At 50.4% G+C, this 16854-nt stretch overlaps 1 protein-coding gene across 7 annotated transcripts in view; it reads left to right on the top strand.

Annotated features, from left to right (window-relative positions):
* The first annotated feature begins 6254 nt into the window (after positions 1 to 6254).
* The window catches only part of LOC111139264 (myosin phosphatase Rho interacting protein), a 149304-nt gene continuing 138704 nt past the window's right edge, over positions 6255 to 16854 (top strand). For all 7 annotated transcript variants that reach the window (XM_022491493.1, XM_022491492.1, XM_022491491.1 and 4 more), the window contains exon 1: positions 6255 to 6429. In XM_022491493.1, coding sequence (XP_022347201.1) covers positions 6307 to 6429 — 123 coding nt within the window. In that variant the 5' untranslated portion in view covers positions 6255 to 6306. The remainder of the gene's footprint in view (positions 6430 to 16854) is intronic.

Genomic DNA, 16854 nt, shown 5'->3' on the forward strand with positions numbered 1-16854 from the left:
TTGATACTATGTATACTGCAGACACACATAACCTTAAAACAGGAATGAGCTATGACTGTATACACCATTTTCCCACTAGCATTTAAACTTCGCCATATTTTGCAGACGGTTGGCAACTTCAAAACTCTCTCGTTCCTTAATAGCTTGGTGGCACTCCCCTGTATCAAAGAACCATAATTTATTTATCTGATCCTTTAATGGTGGAGAGTTGGAACATCTCCAATCTACCACTCTTAAGAACAATGATGCAGTGAACATCCTTGTACAGACCATATCTTTGTGTGTCTACATGAGTAATTCCACAAGCTATCTTTCTAGAAGTGGAATCATTAGGTCAAAGGGTGTGCATATTTAAAATTTTAATAGAATGACTAAATTGCCCTTGTGGTAGACTTTGTAGTTCCAATGTCTGGCCATCTCTCCCAGTACATATCTGAGGACTGTTGTTATTGGGTGCCCACAATAGAGAAGTAACACTTCTGTGAACTGGGAGTAATGTGAATCCCACGTGGTAGTCAGAGAAGGACCAGGAGGCTTTTGTCGAAGCTGCATTGTGCCATTTGAATTCAAGCGTATGTTCATTTGGGGTGGCTTTGGGGAGACTGATGGAGGATGGGACAAGGGTACAAAGCCCCCTACTAGGCACCATTTGGCAATGCCAGAGCTAATTTCAAATGGTGATGGCTGGGTTTAGTGAGGTGATACGCCATGGGTCCCCAGCACCCAGCACAGAGCCAGCATGCTGTCAGGGCTCCATGGTCACAGCTGACAAGTTGACTGAGAGGGGCTAGACCAAGACCAGGAAGACTGACTCTTCTGAAAGACTGGCCAGGACAGGGGTGCTCAAGCACCAGGACAAGAGGGGAGCCAAGAGAGATGGACAAATCTGGTCTACCATTGGGTACCGTAAATACAGTTTTCTTGGAACAGAGCCGTACTCCTTCATTTCAGTTTTGTCTATGAATGCCTCCATGTGCCAATGATAGAGTTGAGCAGTGTAGCCTGCAAAGCCTAAAACATTCACTGTCTGGCTCTGTACAGAAAAAAATTGCCCACCCCAGCATAGAGGTTGCAGGCATAATAAAAGATGCTGATAGTTTTTAAGCACTTACTGTGTCTCAGGCATCATTCTGAACACGTCATGTATATTAATTTTTTCAGTCCTCATAGTAACCCTATGAAGTAGACACTATTTGTGGTAGCGAGTCTCAAAGATGGCCCCAGTGAGCCACATCTCCTGGGATTCACGCCCTCGTGTGGTTTCCTCCCACAAGTCTGGGGCAGTCTTGTGCTGACTAATAGGACACAGACGTGATGGTGTACCAGTGCCAGGCTGAGTCTTGAAGATAACTGAGAGCTTCTACTTCTTCCCTCTTGGAACACTTTGGGGCACCCAGGGATGGCCCTGAAGACGTGGGGAAAGGCCGTGGGGGAGAGAGGAGGCTGGGAGACTGGAAGAGACGGGAGTGGCTCAGATGGTCTGGTTTGGGGTTTACACTCACTCCTCCAGGGGACCCAGCCTGGTGACCATCTGACTTCACTTGTGAGAAATATCCCCCAGGCAAGACCAGCAGAACTGCTCGCTGAGCCCAGGGATCCCACAGAACCCTGACAGCCAATGAAATGGTTAAGCCACTAGTTTGGTGTTGGGGGGCGTGGTGGGAGGCGGTTAATGCAGCAACACCTACCTGGGACATGACCTCTACTGGGACTTGCCCAGGTCTGGCTGAGCTCAAAGGCTTTTCTTCTCCACTGTGCCTCCGCATGGATACTGAGATGCCCCCCGCCCCTGATCCTGATTAAATCAGAATATCTGGGAATGAAGGCTCAGAGTAGGTATTTTTTAAATCCTGCAGGATTTGAGAAACATGGCACCATCCACCGTTTCCAAAACTTGCCTAGAGAAAAGAAAGGCCACACTTTAAAAAACAGATTCCTGAGCTCCAACAGATACACTGCTTCAGAATTTCCATGGGAGGGCCCTGGTAAGCAGAGTTAATGCGTTCCCCCAGGTAAATCTTATTATCAACGTTAGGAGAAAAAGGGAGAGAGGAGAGCCAGCTCCCAGGTTGGAAGCTGTTTGGCAGTTGCCTGTTGAGTTAAACCTGAAACCAATCCACACGGCTATCTGTGTGGATTCTGTCCCCAGCAGAAATGAGCAGTTACATCTGCCGAAAGGCATGCACAGGATGTCCCTAAAAGCTTTCTTCATACTGTCCCCAACTGGAAACCTCTCCGGTGGCCATCCAGAAGAACATGGCTTCATGGACCATAGCAGAGCCACACAATGGACCACGGAGTAGCAGTGAGGAAGCCTGGAGGGCTGACACATGCCACAACACCACAGCATGGGAGCATCTCCCAGACCTCCCGCTGACACAGACCGCACAGGTTCTAGCAGTATTCGGTTCAAGGACAGACCAGCCTGACCTGTGGTGATAGGGCTCCAATAGTGGGTACTTCTGTGTTTGTGTCTGTGTGTGTGAGGGAGGTTCTAGAGCTTGATGGGGGAGAAGACTCTGTGTGTGTGTGTGTGTGTGAGTTCTGCTCCCTCCTAGGATGTCATGCACAGGACTAACCTGCCTTTGGGGCCTCCTCGAGAGGCCTTTGCTTGCTTGCTCCTTTGGTTTTTGCTTCTTTGAGATGCACATTATACACTGAGATGTATACAACGAATTGAGCAAATCTTAGGTGTACAGCCTGATCATTGTTTACACATTTACACTGAGTAATTGGCCTTGTGCAAAGTGCTCTTCTAGGCTCCTGGAAATGGAAGTCGAGGCTATATATGACACAGATCCCGTGTGCGTGGGTTTTATAACCCAGAATGGGATATGTGACAATACAAGACAGCAGAGTAAGTTTTCATTCATTCACTCGGCATGTGCTTTGTAGCACCTACTATGTGCCAGGTACTGAAGTCAGCCCAGGAAATGCAGCAGTGGCCAAGATCTGGCCCTGCCCTCATCGTGCTCAGAGTCTAGTCGTCCAATTTTGGAGCGCAGCACAATGAATGGTTAAATACACTTATTCCAACTCCTAAATTTTTCCCAAAGTCATTCTGATAGGGCTTAGTTCAGGCCCCTACTGTGTCTACTCTCTAGGCTTAGAGTAGTTTCCTGGCCCACTGTGTTTCCAGTCCTCCACCTCTGACTCGTTCTCCAGGCCAACAGCCCCTACTTAAGGGCTCAATCTAAAAATTTCAATTAATGGTTCCTGCGCTAATGGCTTCAACCTGTGTGGGCTTGAATCCTTATTGAGAGGGTCTATATTGTGACCACAACCACATTCTTCAAATGCCCTGAGCCTCATGTGTGCTTTCTGTAAAATGGAGATAAAATAGTAATAACGAAAAACAAAACACCACCACCACTGCCTGTCTCCCTGAGGAGGCCGAGCTTTAATGTGTCACAGAGGTATTCATAGAGCAGGTGCTAAACCTTGGGTCTCACCGTTTGCTACTCCTCCTTCCCTGCACGACCCAGTAATGTTGAGGTGCTTCTATGCATGGACACACCTTTTGTTTTCAAAGGCCCTGAGCTCGTGGTGCTTCTTCGGTCTGGAATGCCTTCCCTCTACCTTCTCCTAGCTGGGTCTTCTTCAGCTTGGGAACCAGCCCTGGCACTGCCTCCTCTAAGTAGCCCTCCCATAAGCTGCATATGGAGCTGAGCGCCCTTATCTGGACCCCCATAACACCCTGGAATGAATTTGTCTGTTTGCCTCCTGTTTCTGTTTGTCTCCACTTGCTCAAGTATGAGCTCCTTCCGGGCAGGCCTGAATCAAAGGCTTCTTTATGCCCCCAGCTGGGGACCCTTCCTGATCAGGGCAGGTGCCGGATGTGTCCACTGACTTGAGCAGATCATGCCAAGCGTTTTCTTAAGGGAAATGGCCTTTGAGTTGGCTTTGAGGCATGGATAGGACTTTAAAAACTTATTTTAAAACAAAGTGTACATGCACACGATACCAAATCCAAGAGGAACAAAAAGGCTTACAGTGAAAATTAAAAGTAGGTCACCTCTCAACCACCCAGCACCCCTCCCCAGAGGCCATCATTGGTATCAGTTTCTGAATACTCTGTGCGGGCAAGAATGGGCTGTCTCCTCCGCTACACATGCACTTTTTTATTTTGCAAAAACTTAAACCAACAGAAAAATTACAAGAACAGTGTGATAAACACTCTTTGCCTGGATTCACCAATTAACATTTGGCCACATCATGCAAAATATTTCACAAGCATTATATCATGTAATGCTCACAACAACCATATAATCATGCCAATTTTGTAGATGAGGTAACTGAGGCAGCAGGCAGGTGAAGGGACTTGCCCAAGGCCACAGAGCTAGCAGGGGTTGAGCTGGGCTTCCCCCTTAGGCTGCCACAGGACTTTGATCCACCTTCTTTCAGCTTGCTTTGGAGGAAAGCATTTTCTCACACTAAGTTGAAATCTACCTCCCTGGGATATTCACCAGATGATCAGTGGAAAAGTACACAGCTCTGGAAGCATTTGCTCCTTCTCCTAAAACCTTCCCATTCCCTAAGCAACAGCTGCTGTCGCTGCTGTTAACACATGCTTCAATGTCACCTCCTCTGTGAGGGCTGAGTTAGCTCACCCCACTGTTTAAAAACTCCCGTGGTCTACTCCTGGCTGCCAGCAGAGTGACATTTACGCTCCGGGGCTTGGAATCCAAGGCCCTGGGAGATCTGGCCCCATGAATCCCTATGACCTCCTTCATCCTGCTCCTTCTTCCTCTAACCTCCACCTCCAGCCCGTGGCAACCTCTCATCATATGCTTAGGTTTCCCTCCTCCTTGAAGCCACCCCTAATTTTCCCAAGGAGTGCATTTCCCCCTTTCTGGGCTCCTGAATCTTCTGCCTGTATCTCCTTTACAGTCTTCTCCAGGCGGTTTTTTGACCATGAGACTGGACGGCAGAGGATTGGATTGACAGTTCGGCCCCTCCTGCACAAATTACTTCAGGAGTGTGAGCCTTCATTTCCTCAAACACATAATGGGGGAAAGAATGCCTAGCTCAGTACCTGGCATGAAGTCAGCCTTCACTAATCTCCCATAATAGAAGTGACAGCTCTTCAAGGATGACATCTCTTAGTCATCCCTTGAAACTCTACCTCTTATTTCTTAACTTCTCTGAGCCTCAGTTTCCTCATATGTAAAATGAGGATGATGATGGAGAGGCTGTGAAACTTTAACGAGCTGATGAATATCAAGCTCTCGGAACAGTATCTAGTCCCTATTAATAATGCTATGACCACTACCTCGCGGGGGGTGAGGGCGGGACTGGCACAGAGTAGGTGCTAAATGAACCCGCTCAGAGCTGGGCTCGGGTGTCCGGACAGGGCGCGGGAAGGCAAGGTTGGGAGCCAGAGGTTTGTAGAGCCAGCCTGGAGGTCGGCTCCGCCCCTTCCCTCACGGGCCCCCGCCCCAGCCCCTGCAGCTGTCAGGACCCAGCCAGCTTCGGCGCCAGTCCACCAAACCTGAATGTCCCATCCCGGCGCCCCCACCTTCTTTCGCCTACACAAGTTACCTTGCGCCCGTCTGCCCTTTGTCCCCGCCCCTGATTTCCATTGGCCAAAGGTTTCCTTTGTTAGCCGGAGCGCCCCCCTCCCATTGGTCGGCAGGGCTGCCGATCGCGCGGAGGGCGCGGCCCCGCCCTGCGCGCTGCCCCTATCGCTCCCTCCTCCCCCGCCCGCCTGCCCGCCTGCGCGCCCACCAGCCCCGCCCCGCCCCGGGAGTGCGCGAGGCGCTCCGCTACCATTTGCTGCGGCCGCTGGGCGCCGAGGGCAGCGGTGGCGGCGCGGACCGACCCCGGGGACCGGCAGCGACCCGGCGCCTGAGAACCGGGCCGGAGCGCGGGGAGGCAGCTGGCCCGGGAGGCCGCGTCCATGGGCCCGTGGCGGCCGGGCGGCGGCTGTGCGGGCGGGCGGCGGGGACCGCGCGCTCTGTGAGGGCCCGGGCGCGGGGCTCGGCGCCGAGGTGCCCCGGCGCGCCGTGCAGCGCCGCTCCGTCGTGCGAGGAGAGGCCCGGCCCGCATCCCGGCGTCCGTGAGGCCGCCCTGACCGCCGGGGGCGCGCTCCGGCCGCGGCCGGGCCTGCGTCCGCCGTCCGGCTGTGAGGCGGCCGGCCGGCGGGGGCATGCCGCGGCGCCCGCGTTGAGCTCGGCTTGAGCCCACCCCGGGCCCGCCGTGCATGGTGCCGCCGCCCGCCAGCCGCCGTCCGCCGTCCGCCGTCCGCCGCGGAGCGTGCGCCGGGCCGGGCCGGGCCACCGGGCCTGTGCCGCTGCCGCGCCAACCATGTCGGCGGCCAAAGAGAACCCGTGCAGGAAATTCCAGGCCAACATCTTCAACAAGAGCAAGTGTCAGAACTGCTTTAAGCCCCGCGAATCGCATCTCCTCAACGACGAGGACTTGACGCAGGTGAGCGGGCGGGGGTCCTGGGGCCGACCGGGAGGTGGAGACCCGGGTCCCGGGCCGGGCGGACCCCGACCCCCGGCGGCCCCCTCGGGCTGGAAGTTTCCCGGCGCGCAGTCGCCCCGCTAGGTGTTGCAAGCCGTTGTCCGAGGCGGGCAAGAGTGCCTCTCCGGGGGCGCTGGCCGCGTCCCCCTAGTTCTGACGCCCGTGAGACCACCGTCCTGCTGTGGAGAGGAGAGCGGACGTTATCCAGTTCCCGAGGCGGGCGGGGGTGGGGGTGCCTCTGAAGGCTCCCAGGGAAAATAAAAACGGAGCAGAAAAAATGTACGTGAGTCCTGGGGAGGGTAGTGAGGATGGAGGTGGGGGTGGAGCGGGAAGTGTATTGATAGAGCCGGGACAAAGGGAAAATCCTCAAGTATGCCGAAAAATAACATCCTTTCCCGTTCCCATAGCCCTGCCGTGTGATTCATGCTTTTTGGGTGACTCAAAAATGCCTGGTTTTTCTTAGGAGGAACAAAGCGCTTGGGGATTGCTTGCTGGTTCGCAGTACCCCCCATAGAGTCCGTTTTAGGACCCGACTTAGACTTGTCCACCCAGAGTGGCCAAGGGAACAGGATCGTCTGGGTGGACTGTGGGCTTCCCTCTCGGCAGACCCAGTTTGCCCGTTTTCTAAAGCATTGTCACTGTCAATGATGGGAGAGGGGAATGGTCCTGAAGTGGGGGGAGGAGGGTCTTGCTCTTGAACTTAAACTGGAGGCCTTTTTGTTGTTGGGAGAGGTGGGGGCTGTTCTCCCCACCCTTTCTCCCAGCTCTCTGGTCGCTTGGCAAGGAATAAGGAGACCTGCGGGCCTTTGGGAAAGTCCGTTCACTTCTCCTGGCCTTATCTGTCATATGAGGGCTTTGGTCTAGTTTAGTAGCTCCCAAACCTGCATCAGAGTCACAGGCTAAAAATACAGAGTCCTGGGGCCCCATTCCTGGAGCGATACAGGAGATGAAGGAATTTATATTGTAACAGTTCCCTAAGAAGTTGGACTGCAGTCCCCACTGGCCTTTGGGAACCCCTGTACTGGTTGCTCCCTGAGCTCCCAGTATTCCAGAGAATCCTCAGGATCCCAGGGCTTCTCTGCAACACTTGCAGGCCCTTGGGCTATGCTGATTCCTTGGATTTCCTGAACAAGCCTTGTCTACCACCACTTGGGATGTGTCTGTGGCCCCTCCTTTCCTCTCCCCCAGTCTCAGTCTTCTTCAGAGCGTTCTCTCTCTCCCCGCCCCCCCCCCATGAGGCCAGGGGAGCTCCCTTCACATTCCAGTCCAGTGTGACCTAGTTGTAGCCACTCCTTTTGCAGAAGAACCCCTTAGATGGAAAACATTGCTTTGAACTGTAGGCCCGGCTGTTTTTAATGCTACTTAAGTACTCACAGGATTTGAATTGTTTACATGGCAGACCAGAGTAGGTTGGCAGGGCAGGGGTTATGGCATGAGACATGGTGTCTTCCCCTGAGATCAGAATCCCAGCACCCAGGAAAAAAAACTCCTTTCATCTAAAACCAAAAGCTTAACCGAACACTCGAGGCTACAGTCACAGATTTTTGGGATGAGGGACCAGGTCAGTTTGGGAAGAGTAGAACTTATTTTCCTGGTAAAGTGTTCTGGGTTGGGCTTTTCAGGGACACTTTCTCTGTTCAACTGGATGCCTTGGGCGGGGGTTAGTTTATGTGGTGATGAGGGCCTTGGACCAGGAGTCAGGAGGTCTTTTGTCTTCACTGTCACTTTCAGCTGTGTGACCTTGAGTAAGTCCCTTTGCCTTTATATAGTTTATTTTCCTTTTCTGTAAATTGGGAGTAGGGATCCCTGGCTTACCTCTCTCACCCTTTGAAAAGCAAGGAGTGGTATCTTATTAAACTTTTCTCTTACAATTTAACAAACAAACAAAATCACCCACAGAATGATAAACTTGGATATAGGAAGTTTATGGGCTTGGCAAGCGTTGTTCTGAGAGAGTTTCCTGGTTATTCCAGGCAACTGCCAAAATTGGTAGATTGGATATTTACACCTCATAAGAACTGTTTTCTGATTCTTAGGTTTAGATAAACAAATGGCATCTCTATATTTGAGTCGGATCTGTTAAATTTTCTTTAAAAAATCTGTTGATTATTAAATGGATCAAGAGAGTGTTGCAGATTTAAAGCACTTTACTCTTCAACTTTATTCACATTTGAATTGTGGATTTTAAACAGGCTTGAGTCCTTTAGGGCACAACGGGGATGGTAGTTTCTGAAATAATGAGTGGGGTTATTTGTGCCGGGAGAGATTAGGCCAGCCCTCTACCTCCTGGGATCTTTCAGGAAGAAACTGCTCTTGAAAAGAGAAGGAGGGAGACTCAGGGCTGTTGCCAACAGCTTTAGCTGCTGCTCTCTGCATCCGGCCTCCCCCAGCCTTACTCTCATCCTCTGGCTCCATTAGAAAACCTCAGCCAATTGGTTCCCATCACTCTCCCCCAAGGCCCTGCTTCCTGCTGCCCCTCCCTGCCCTGAGCTTATTTTAGCCCTTCAAGGCTGGAAGATAGATCAGCAATCATTGAGGCCACCCCCTCTTTAAGGCGTGTATCCTTCAGTCCTGTGCGTTTCTCTACATGCATACGGACTCGAATACACAGTTAAAACCTTTACTTAACCCAAACTGTATTTGTATTTGCTCTGCAGCATATTTTTTTCCTGCTTAATGATATGTCTTACAGCTCTTTTCATGGTGCGACATATACGTATTCCAAATAGTGCCATCGGGGATGTACCATTTAACCATTCCCTTATTGATGGACAGCAAGGTTACTTCTGGGTACTGCTGTTACAAACAGCGAATGCTTCAGCGAACAGTTTTCTAAATGCTTTTGGGTGAGTGTGTGCGTGCACAAATGCAAGTATTTCTCTGGGGGCAGATAGTTAAAAATAGAATGGCTGGGTTAACATCAAGCACATTGAATTTTTTTTTTTTTTTTACAGATATCACTAAATTGCCTTCCAAAAAAGGCTGTGTCATAGCATTGCCAGGATTGGATATTATCAGATAATTTAATTCTTTAATAATTTTCCTAATTACCGGGACGCCTGGGTGGCTCAGTTGGTTAAGCGGCTGCCTTCGGCTCAGGTCATGATCCCAGCATCCTGGGATCGAGTCCCACATCGGGCTCCTTGCTTGGCGGGGAGCCTGCTTCTCCCTCTGCCTCTGCCTGCCTCTCTGTCTGCCTGTGCTCGTTCACTCTCTCTCCCTCTGTCCCTGACAAATAAATAAATAAAATCTTTAAAAATAATAATAATAATAATAATTTTCCTAATTACCAATGAGGCTAAGCCTCTTTTTACAATATTTATGGTATATGTTTTGTTTCTTGTGTGGACTGCCCATTCATACTGTGAGCCTGTTTTTCTGTTGGGTTAATTTCTTGCGCCCCCCCGCCCTCCGCCCTGACTCCAGCTGGTCTGTAGGAGCTTTCCATCTACACTCTAGATCAGGCGTCCACCGACTTTCTCCCTAAAAGGCCATATAGTAAATATTTCAGCCATGTGGGCCATATGATCTTTGTGGCAGCTACACAACTTTGCCATTGTAGTGTAAAAGCCATCGTGCAAAGCCACTTTAGACAATACGTAAACTTATGAGTGTAGCTGTTTTTGAGAATACCGTATTTACAGAGTTAACAGAGACAGGCAGCTGGTAGGGTTCAGCCTGTACGCTCCAGTTTGCTGACCCCTGCTCTAGATCTCAATCTGAACCTGTCCTATATTGTGCATAGTTTCTCCCACAGTGTCCATTCTAATGTTATGTATGGTCATTTCTTTTTCATATGGTAGTTTTAAAAAAGAATGCAGTTAAATTTCCATGTTTCTTTTTTAGTTTGTAGTTTTAATCTAATGCTTATGAAGGTGTTTTTTTTCAAGATTATAAAATATTCCCTCACATTTGTAATTCCCTTGTAGTTATTTTTATGCTTAACTTTCTAACCCATCAGAGTTTTGTCTTAGAAAAATAATTTTGGCATAAAACTAGAAGCTCTAACATAGTCCAGGTAAATGACAGTAAAGGTCTTCTCCAGGTCACTGTTGGCCAGGATGGAAGGAGTCATGAGACACTAAAGACAGGGTATTGGTGGTTGCTTGGAGGTGGGGATTGAGGAGACCTGGGTACCTTCAGCAGAGACTGAGAATAACAGATAAGGAGTAGGTTTATGGAGTGGGGAGGAGACAAAATTAATACAGTGACTTTGACCCCGTGGAGTTGGAGGTTTAGTTTGGTCCTTAGGTGGAATCACTGGCTCAGGCAAGCAGGTGGTTAGAGCTAGGTGAGGGGTGTGGGAGCAGTAGGAATTCTGAAGTCATGGGAGTCAGTGTAGTCAGTCACTCAGGAGGCCACATAGAGTGAAATGAGGGGGAGCAGATGGGGAAGGGAGGTGAATCAGGGGTTGGCAGTCAATGGGAGCAGGTCTGGAGCCCAGGGTTTTTGGCTCCCAGGTCCTCATCCCAGCTTCAGTGTGGGTTTCTGGGGTTCGTGGTAGGAATTGCCCTCGTGATATGTCATCTTGTAGGACTTTAGGTATGCTTTTTGTGGAAGGAGTCACTGCATCTGAACTTAAGTTCTAGTTCCTTCTACTGCTATTCTGTTGTGGGATCTTGGCTGGGTTGTTCTCTCTCCTCAGGCCTTGATTTTCCCATGTGAAGAATGAGGAGTTTGGTCTTGGTTTCTGCAGGGCTCTTCTAGTCCTCCTGCATCTCCTCTCAGACCTCTCGGTCTAATTGTGCCCCTCGCTGTGCAGCACTCCACTGCTAGGGCTGCTTGGGGTCTTGGGGTCTTGGGTTGAGAGTCCCAGGCACAGAAGTGGGTGGGTCAGGACTTGGTTTCTGTGAATCATTTCATCGACTTTCCCTTTACCTTCCCTGTGACCCTCTTAGAAGTTCTAGGGCGTGGAAGTTCTTTACTTCACTTGACATTTATCCCATAAGCAGTGGGGAGGTTTCATGCCCACCCCTTTGAGATTTATAATTTATGTGCACATTGGTGAATGGTTTGGCAGGGGCTATGTCAGAAATCCCAGACCTTACAAACGGCCAGCAACCACAGGAAAAGATGGTCAGTATCATTTGTCATTAGGGAAATGCAGATAAAAACTACGGTGAGTTACTTACTTCACACCCTCTAGGAGGGCTGTATTAAAAAAGGGAAGGTCATAAGTGTTGATGTGGATGTGGAGAAATTAGAACCCTCACGCATTGCTCATGGGAATGGAAAATGGTGCAGCCACTGTGGAAAACAGTTTGGCATTTCTTTAAAAGAATTACCATATGACCCAGTAATTCCACTCCTAATGTATATCCAAAATAATTGGGAACAACTATTCAAACAAGTATATTCGTGCATGTTTGTAATAGTGCTATTCATATTAGCCAAAAGGTAGCAGCAACCCAAATAGCCATCAGTGGACGAATGAATAAACAGACTGTGATATATCCATATCACAGAATACTCACTTAGAAAAAGAGGAATGAAGTACCGACCATCCTACAATGTGACGGAACCTCAGACACGTGCTAAGTGAAAGAATCAGGCACAAAGATGACACATTGTATGGTTCCATTTATGTGAAATGTCCAGAATAGGTAGAGCCGTGGAAATGGAAGGCAGATTAGTGATTACCAGGGTTTTTAGGGGTGCGGGAGAGGTTCCTGCAAATGAGATCGGGGTTTTCTTTGAGGGGGTGATGAGATGTCTAAAAACTAGGTAGAGAAGCTAGTTGTGTAACGCTGTGAATGTACTAACCATCATTGACTTGTTCACTTTAAAATGGTTAATTTTATGCCATGGGACTCTTACCTCAATTTTTAAAAATGAGTGTGCAAGAATCACTCACACACATAGGCATCACAAACCTGCCCTCTGCTCCTGGTGCCATTAGAGTGAATATCTGATTGTTTTTACAGTCTAGACCAGGGGATTGACCAGTTCTTTCTTAAAGGGCCAGATCGTAAAAGCTTTAGGGTTTGTAGGCCAAGATCCAGGAGTTCATGAAGGTACTTACATAATCACGTAGAAACGTAAAAACTGTCCTTGCTTTTGGGACCTTAAAAAAAAAAAAAATCCAGGGGCTAGATTTGGCCTATGGGTTAGACCAGCCCTGTCCAGTAGGACTGTAACGTGACCCACATATGTAATTAAAAATTTCCTACTTGCTACATTAGAAAAGTAAAAAGAAATAGATGAAATTAGTTTTAATTATATCTTGTTTAAACTCACATATCTAAAATACCATTTTAACATGTAAAGAAGTTACTATTTTACCTTTACGGCACCTTTCGTTTCAGGCTGGCTGGCCACTCTCTGGGAGCTCAGGAGCCACCCTGTGGGACAGGGCTGCTCCCGCTGCGGCAGCCTGTCCCACCGCGGGGCCCTTGAGACCCTCGTGGGGGGAGTGCTGAGTGGAAAGGCTGTGCTTGAGGGGTTTTCCTCCCTCTTGGGGGTGTCGTGCAGACAGCCTGTGTTCTGAGGATTCCCGGAATGGTTCTCTCCTGCTGTGATTCCTGTTTGTGTCCTCTGCTTGGTGTCTCTTGCCACTTTGGGGGCTTCTTTCTTTGAACGTTACATCTTCTTGCGGACTCCTTTTAGTGGCATTTGAGGGCTCTGCGGCTCTGATCCCCACTCCCCCTCTAGAAGGAGGAGGAAGGAGGGTGCGGGCAGGGCCTGTCCTGGAGGGAGCCAGTGAGAGCTTGGGGAGGCAGGCTGCGTGCCCCCCCCCTCCCCCCGGGCACGTTGCCGGCCTCGGTGACTGCATTCTGACATAGCCCTTTGTGTTTGGGCGTGTTTTGCAGCTGTACTCGAGCTGCTTTTTTCCCCTGTGTTCTAGCCTGCTACTTGACCTTTCTCTCCGAGTTCTTTTTCCTTTGCCACACAGAAGGACTACAATCGAAGACCTATGTTCTGTGCTTGGCACAGACATGCAGGGTGACCCAGGAAGGTCACTTATGTTCTCTGAGTCTTGGTTTCCCACCTATAAAGCTGGTGCCCCCTTTCTGTTTACAGGGAGTGGTCTACTAATGGAATGGATGGAAGGTGCTGGCCGGGCCTGTGGAGGTTACTAAACCCCCTTTGTGGTAATTAATATTCCAGGAAGCGCGCTGATGGCCTGTCGTGTAGGGAATAGCCTTTGTTTGGGCTGTTTCCTGATTACTAGAACCCTGATGCTGTTTAGCCGAAATAAATTTGACTGGGAATGTTTATCTTTAAATTGTTCCCAAGCTGCCATTTAGTCTTGAAAGAAAGAAGAGAGCCTTGCAGCCAGGGAAAAGAGACGAGAAAGAGGTAGCATCCTACTACCAACATCCTCAGACTGGGGGGGAAGGAGGCACCAGAGCCAGTGAAGAGCCCTGGCTGCTAATTTAGAAGCATTTAACCTGAGAAAACCGGCTTTTCCTTTATGCTTGGCAACTCACACTCCAGGCCTCCCTTTCCCATCTGAAATGCCACAGTTGGACCAGGTCAGTAGTTTTCAGACTTGAACTAAATCATTTAGCCTTCCCTTGAAGGATGTCGAAATGCCATGTGTGAAACTGAAAAAGTGACACTGTTTTGGGTGACATGAGGTTAGAGCCTGGAACTTGGCCTCTCAGTCACCTCTGCTTTCTGCCCATGGGGCCCCCAGTCATCTCTGGAGGCCAGGGGGACAGGTTTGAAACCTGCCCCAGACTTTGTGGTTCCTCCAGTTTTAGCAGTGTAGAGTTCTGTGAGACGATCCGAGGACGATTTCCTGGCTGCCCTGGCATGGAAGCCCTGAGTGCCCATCCCCACCGCTCCCTTTATATTGTCACTTCCTTTGGGGGCAAGAGAGCCAGTGGGTTGATTCGCTGGCATTTTGTCTCTGGAGACTGGAACCGGAATCTTCCAAACCACTTGCTGGTTTTCTCCATCAGGGTCATCCTAGTTCACATGAAACCACAGCCTGCTTTTTGCCTGGAGCCTGTAACCCTTCCAGCGCCTTTCTGCCCTCATGCTCAGCGTGGCCTCTGCACCCTGTGCTGGGTGGTGGCCTGCCCAATCTCTGGGGCAGCTTGCAGCAAGAGTGAGCAGATGGGCGCGTCGAATCCTCTGGAGCCTCCATTGTGTGCGTCACGTGTTGTGTGCCGTGATCTGCCTCGTTCTGCTCTCTGCAGCTGGGGAGGGCTGGTGGCAGCATGGGCCCCTGTAGCAGGGGGGTGGCGGAGGTTCAGGGAGCTGGGACTGCCTGTCGGAGGTCACTGATCTGCCCAGTGGTGGGGCTGGGACTAGAACTTAGTTCCACACCGTTCCGTGCCGGCCTTTGTGAGACCAGAAGTCTGTCTTCCCTCCTCTTGGGAAGGCAGCTGGGACTTGTTCACCTAGTACTGTTTCTGTAGGAGGCTGGGCTATTGCAAACAAAATCAAAGCTTTGTAATGTATGTCCGCTTCCTAGCCCTGGGAGTAGGGGCCTGCAGGGCCGGATGATACCCCTCCCAGTAATTAAGCAGGTGAGGGGTTGTCCTCAATTAACAGATGGAGCTGCTGAGACCCAGTTCAGTGACCTGCCTCGGTCACAGGAAGGCCAGTGTGGGTTTTTCCAAAGTTCTCTTTGACCTCCCTGTGTCTGATAAATTGAAAGTGTTAACCTTTGCTATCAGAAACAGGGCCTTGCCCCGAGAATGGATTCCTTAGTAGCTGGGGTGCATGGGGGTACATGTGGGGATGGTAGTGGGGCAGGACATTTCACAGGCCATCATGTAGGCCCTAAAATCTAAAATCTTCTCAGCCTTAGGGGGGCCCCATGTCCCCCAACAGACTACTGACCTTTGGCAGTGACCACACCTTTGGCACAGCCCTGAACAGGAAGCACTGCTTTTCCCCTAAGGAATTCAGAATCCAGAAATAATTGTGTCCTTGATCTCTGTAGGTCCTAAAGCACTGCTTTTATTAGACGGACCAGGGAGGCTGTATGGCACCCCTTCTGACAGTGTCTTACCTCCGAATGGTCTTGGCTGGTAGCTAAAGGGGCCAAAGGACGGGGGAGCAACTTCTGGGAGTCCCAGTTGAACCAGAGAAAGAGTCCACATCTCTTGGGTCTCCAGGTGCCACATCCAGAGCTTCTCTGCTCTGGGGCTGGTGAGTGACCTGGGGTGTGGGGAGCCTCAGGGCTCAGTGGGATTGGGGCGTTCATTTGTCTTCCGCTTGGGGACCTGCTCTGACCTAGAAATCTGACACAGTCCCACTTTTCACTTAATGTGCTCATGTAAGGGAATGGAATGGTCGATACTGGGGACTTTCAGCTCAGATTTGGGTTCACATCCTGGCTCTGTTTTTATGCTGATGGAGCAGGTCACTCAGAGTTTCAGTGTCTGTGTCCCTCTTCTGGAAACTGGGGACTATATAATGCCCGTGTCATGGGTGCCTGTGATGGTGGCAAAGATGGTGCAAGAGTGGCGGGTGCCGGATCTGTAAATGGTGGGCCACCTGGGGGGTGCTCAGGAAGTGGGGTTCGTTTTCCCCAACATAGGCCCAGAGAGGGCGCCCCCTTCCTGGTTTGGTGGGACAGCTGAGCCCCTAGCTCCTTTTCTTGTCTACCTCCACACCCACAGAACAAAAGCCCAGGCTGCCTCCTCTCCTGCTGAGCTGCTTGGCCCCGCCCTAGCAACTTCCTCACCGTAGCCCCTTGGGATCAGAAAGGCCATGGTCGGTTTGCTTCTGTGGGTTTGACTTTCAGAACATGTTTAAGTATAAAGATTGAACTATTTTTTTTTTTGTGTTTTGGTTTTTTTAAAAATAAGATGAAACTGGTTTTAAGAATTCATAGAGGATCTGAAGTGAAGAGGCCAGCTGCCATTAGCCTACGACTTAACCCTTAGAGGCCGTGGGCTGCTCCAGAGGGCAGTGGTCGGCACAGCAGCCACCTCCGAGCCCCTGCCAAGCTCCAAGAAGTACCTAGTGCAGGTCCCGTGAATGGCAGTGGCAGATCCTGATTTCAGAAGTCACTTTGCACGGAAGTGTCTGAGTTGTTATCAGTAAAGTCGGAGAGGATTAAGAGAAGCCACTGTCCTGCTCCTGTCCCTGCAACAGTTGTCTGGGAACCAAAGTCCTTGTGCCCTGGGCCTGGTGAAACAGCTGGAGGGTAGAGGGCAGCACAGGTCTTGTCCCAAAGTGATGGGCAGGTGGGTGGGAGATGTGGCCGGGCACATCCTGACCCTTTGGTCCCTGGCGTTGATTCATTCACCTCAGCCAGCAGGTTCCTCCTTCCAGTCTCCCCGCTTATCCCCAGGCTTTACAGGTCCCACATGCTTCCGGGGAGGGGAGCCTTTTGCCAAGGGGACCATTGTCTAGGGTCTAAACAGGTAGAAGTGGTTCCTAGCTAAAGCCTGCAGACAGCTCTTGTAACAGGCAGATGCC

Source organism: Enhydra lutris, unplaced genomic scaffold, assembly GCF_002288905.1.
Source record: "Enhydra lutris kenyoni isolate GAN:26980312 unplaced genomic scaffold, ASM228890v2 scaffoldscaffold97, whole genome shotgun sequence".
Classification (NCBI taxonomy): Eukaryota; Metazoa; Chordata; class Mammalia; order Carnivora; family Mustelidae; genus Enhydra; species Enhydra lutris.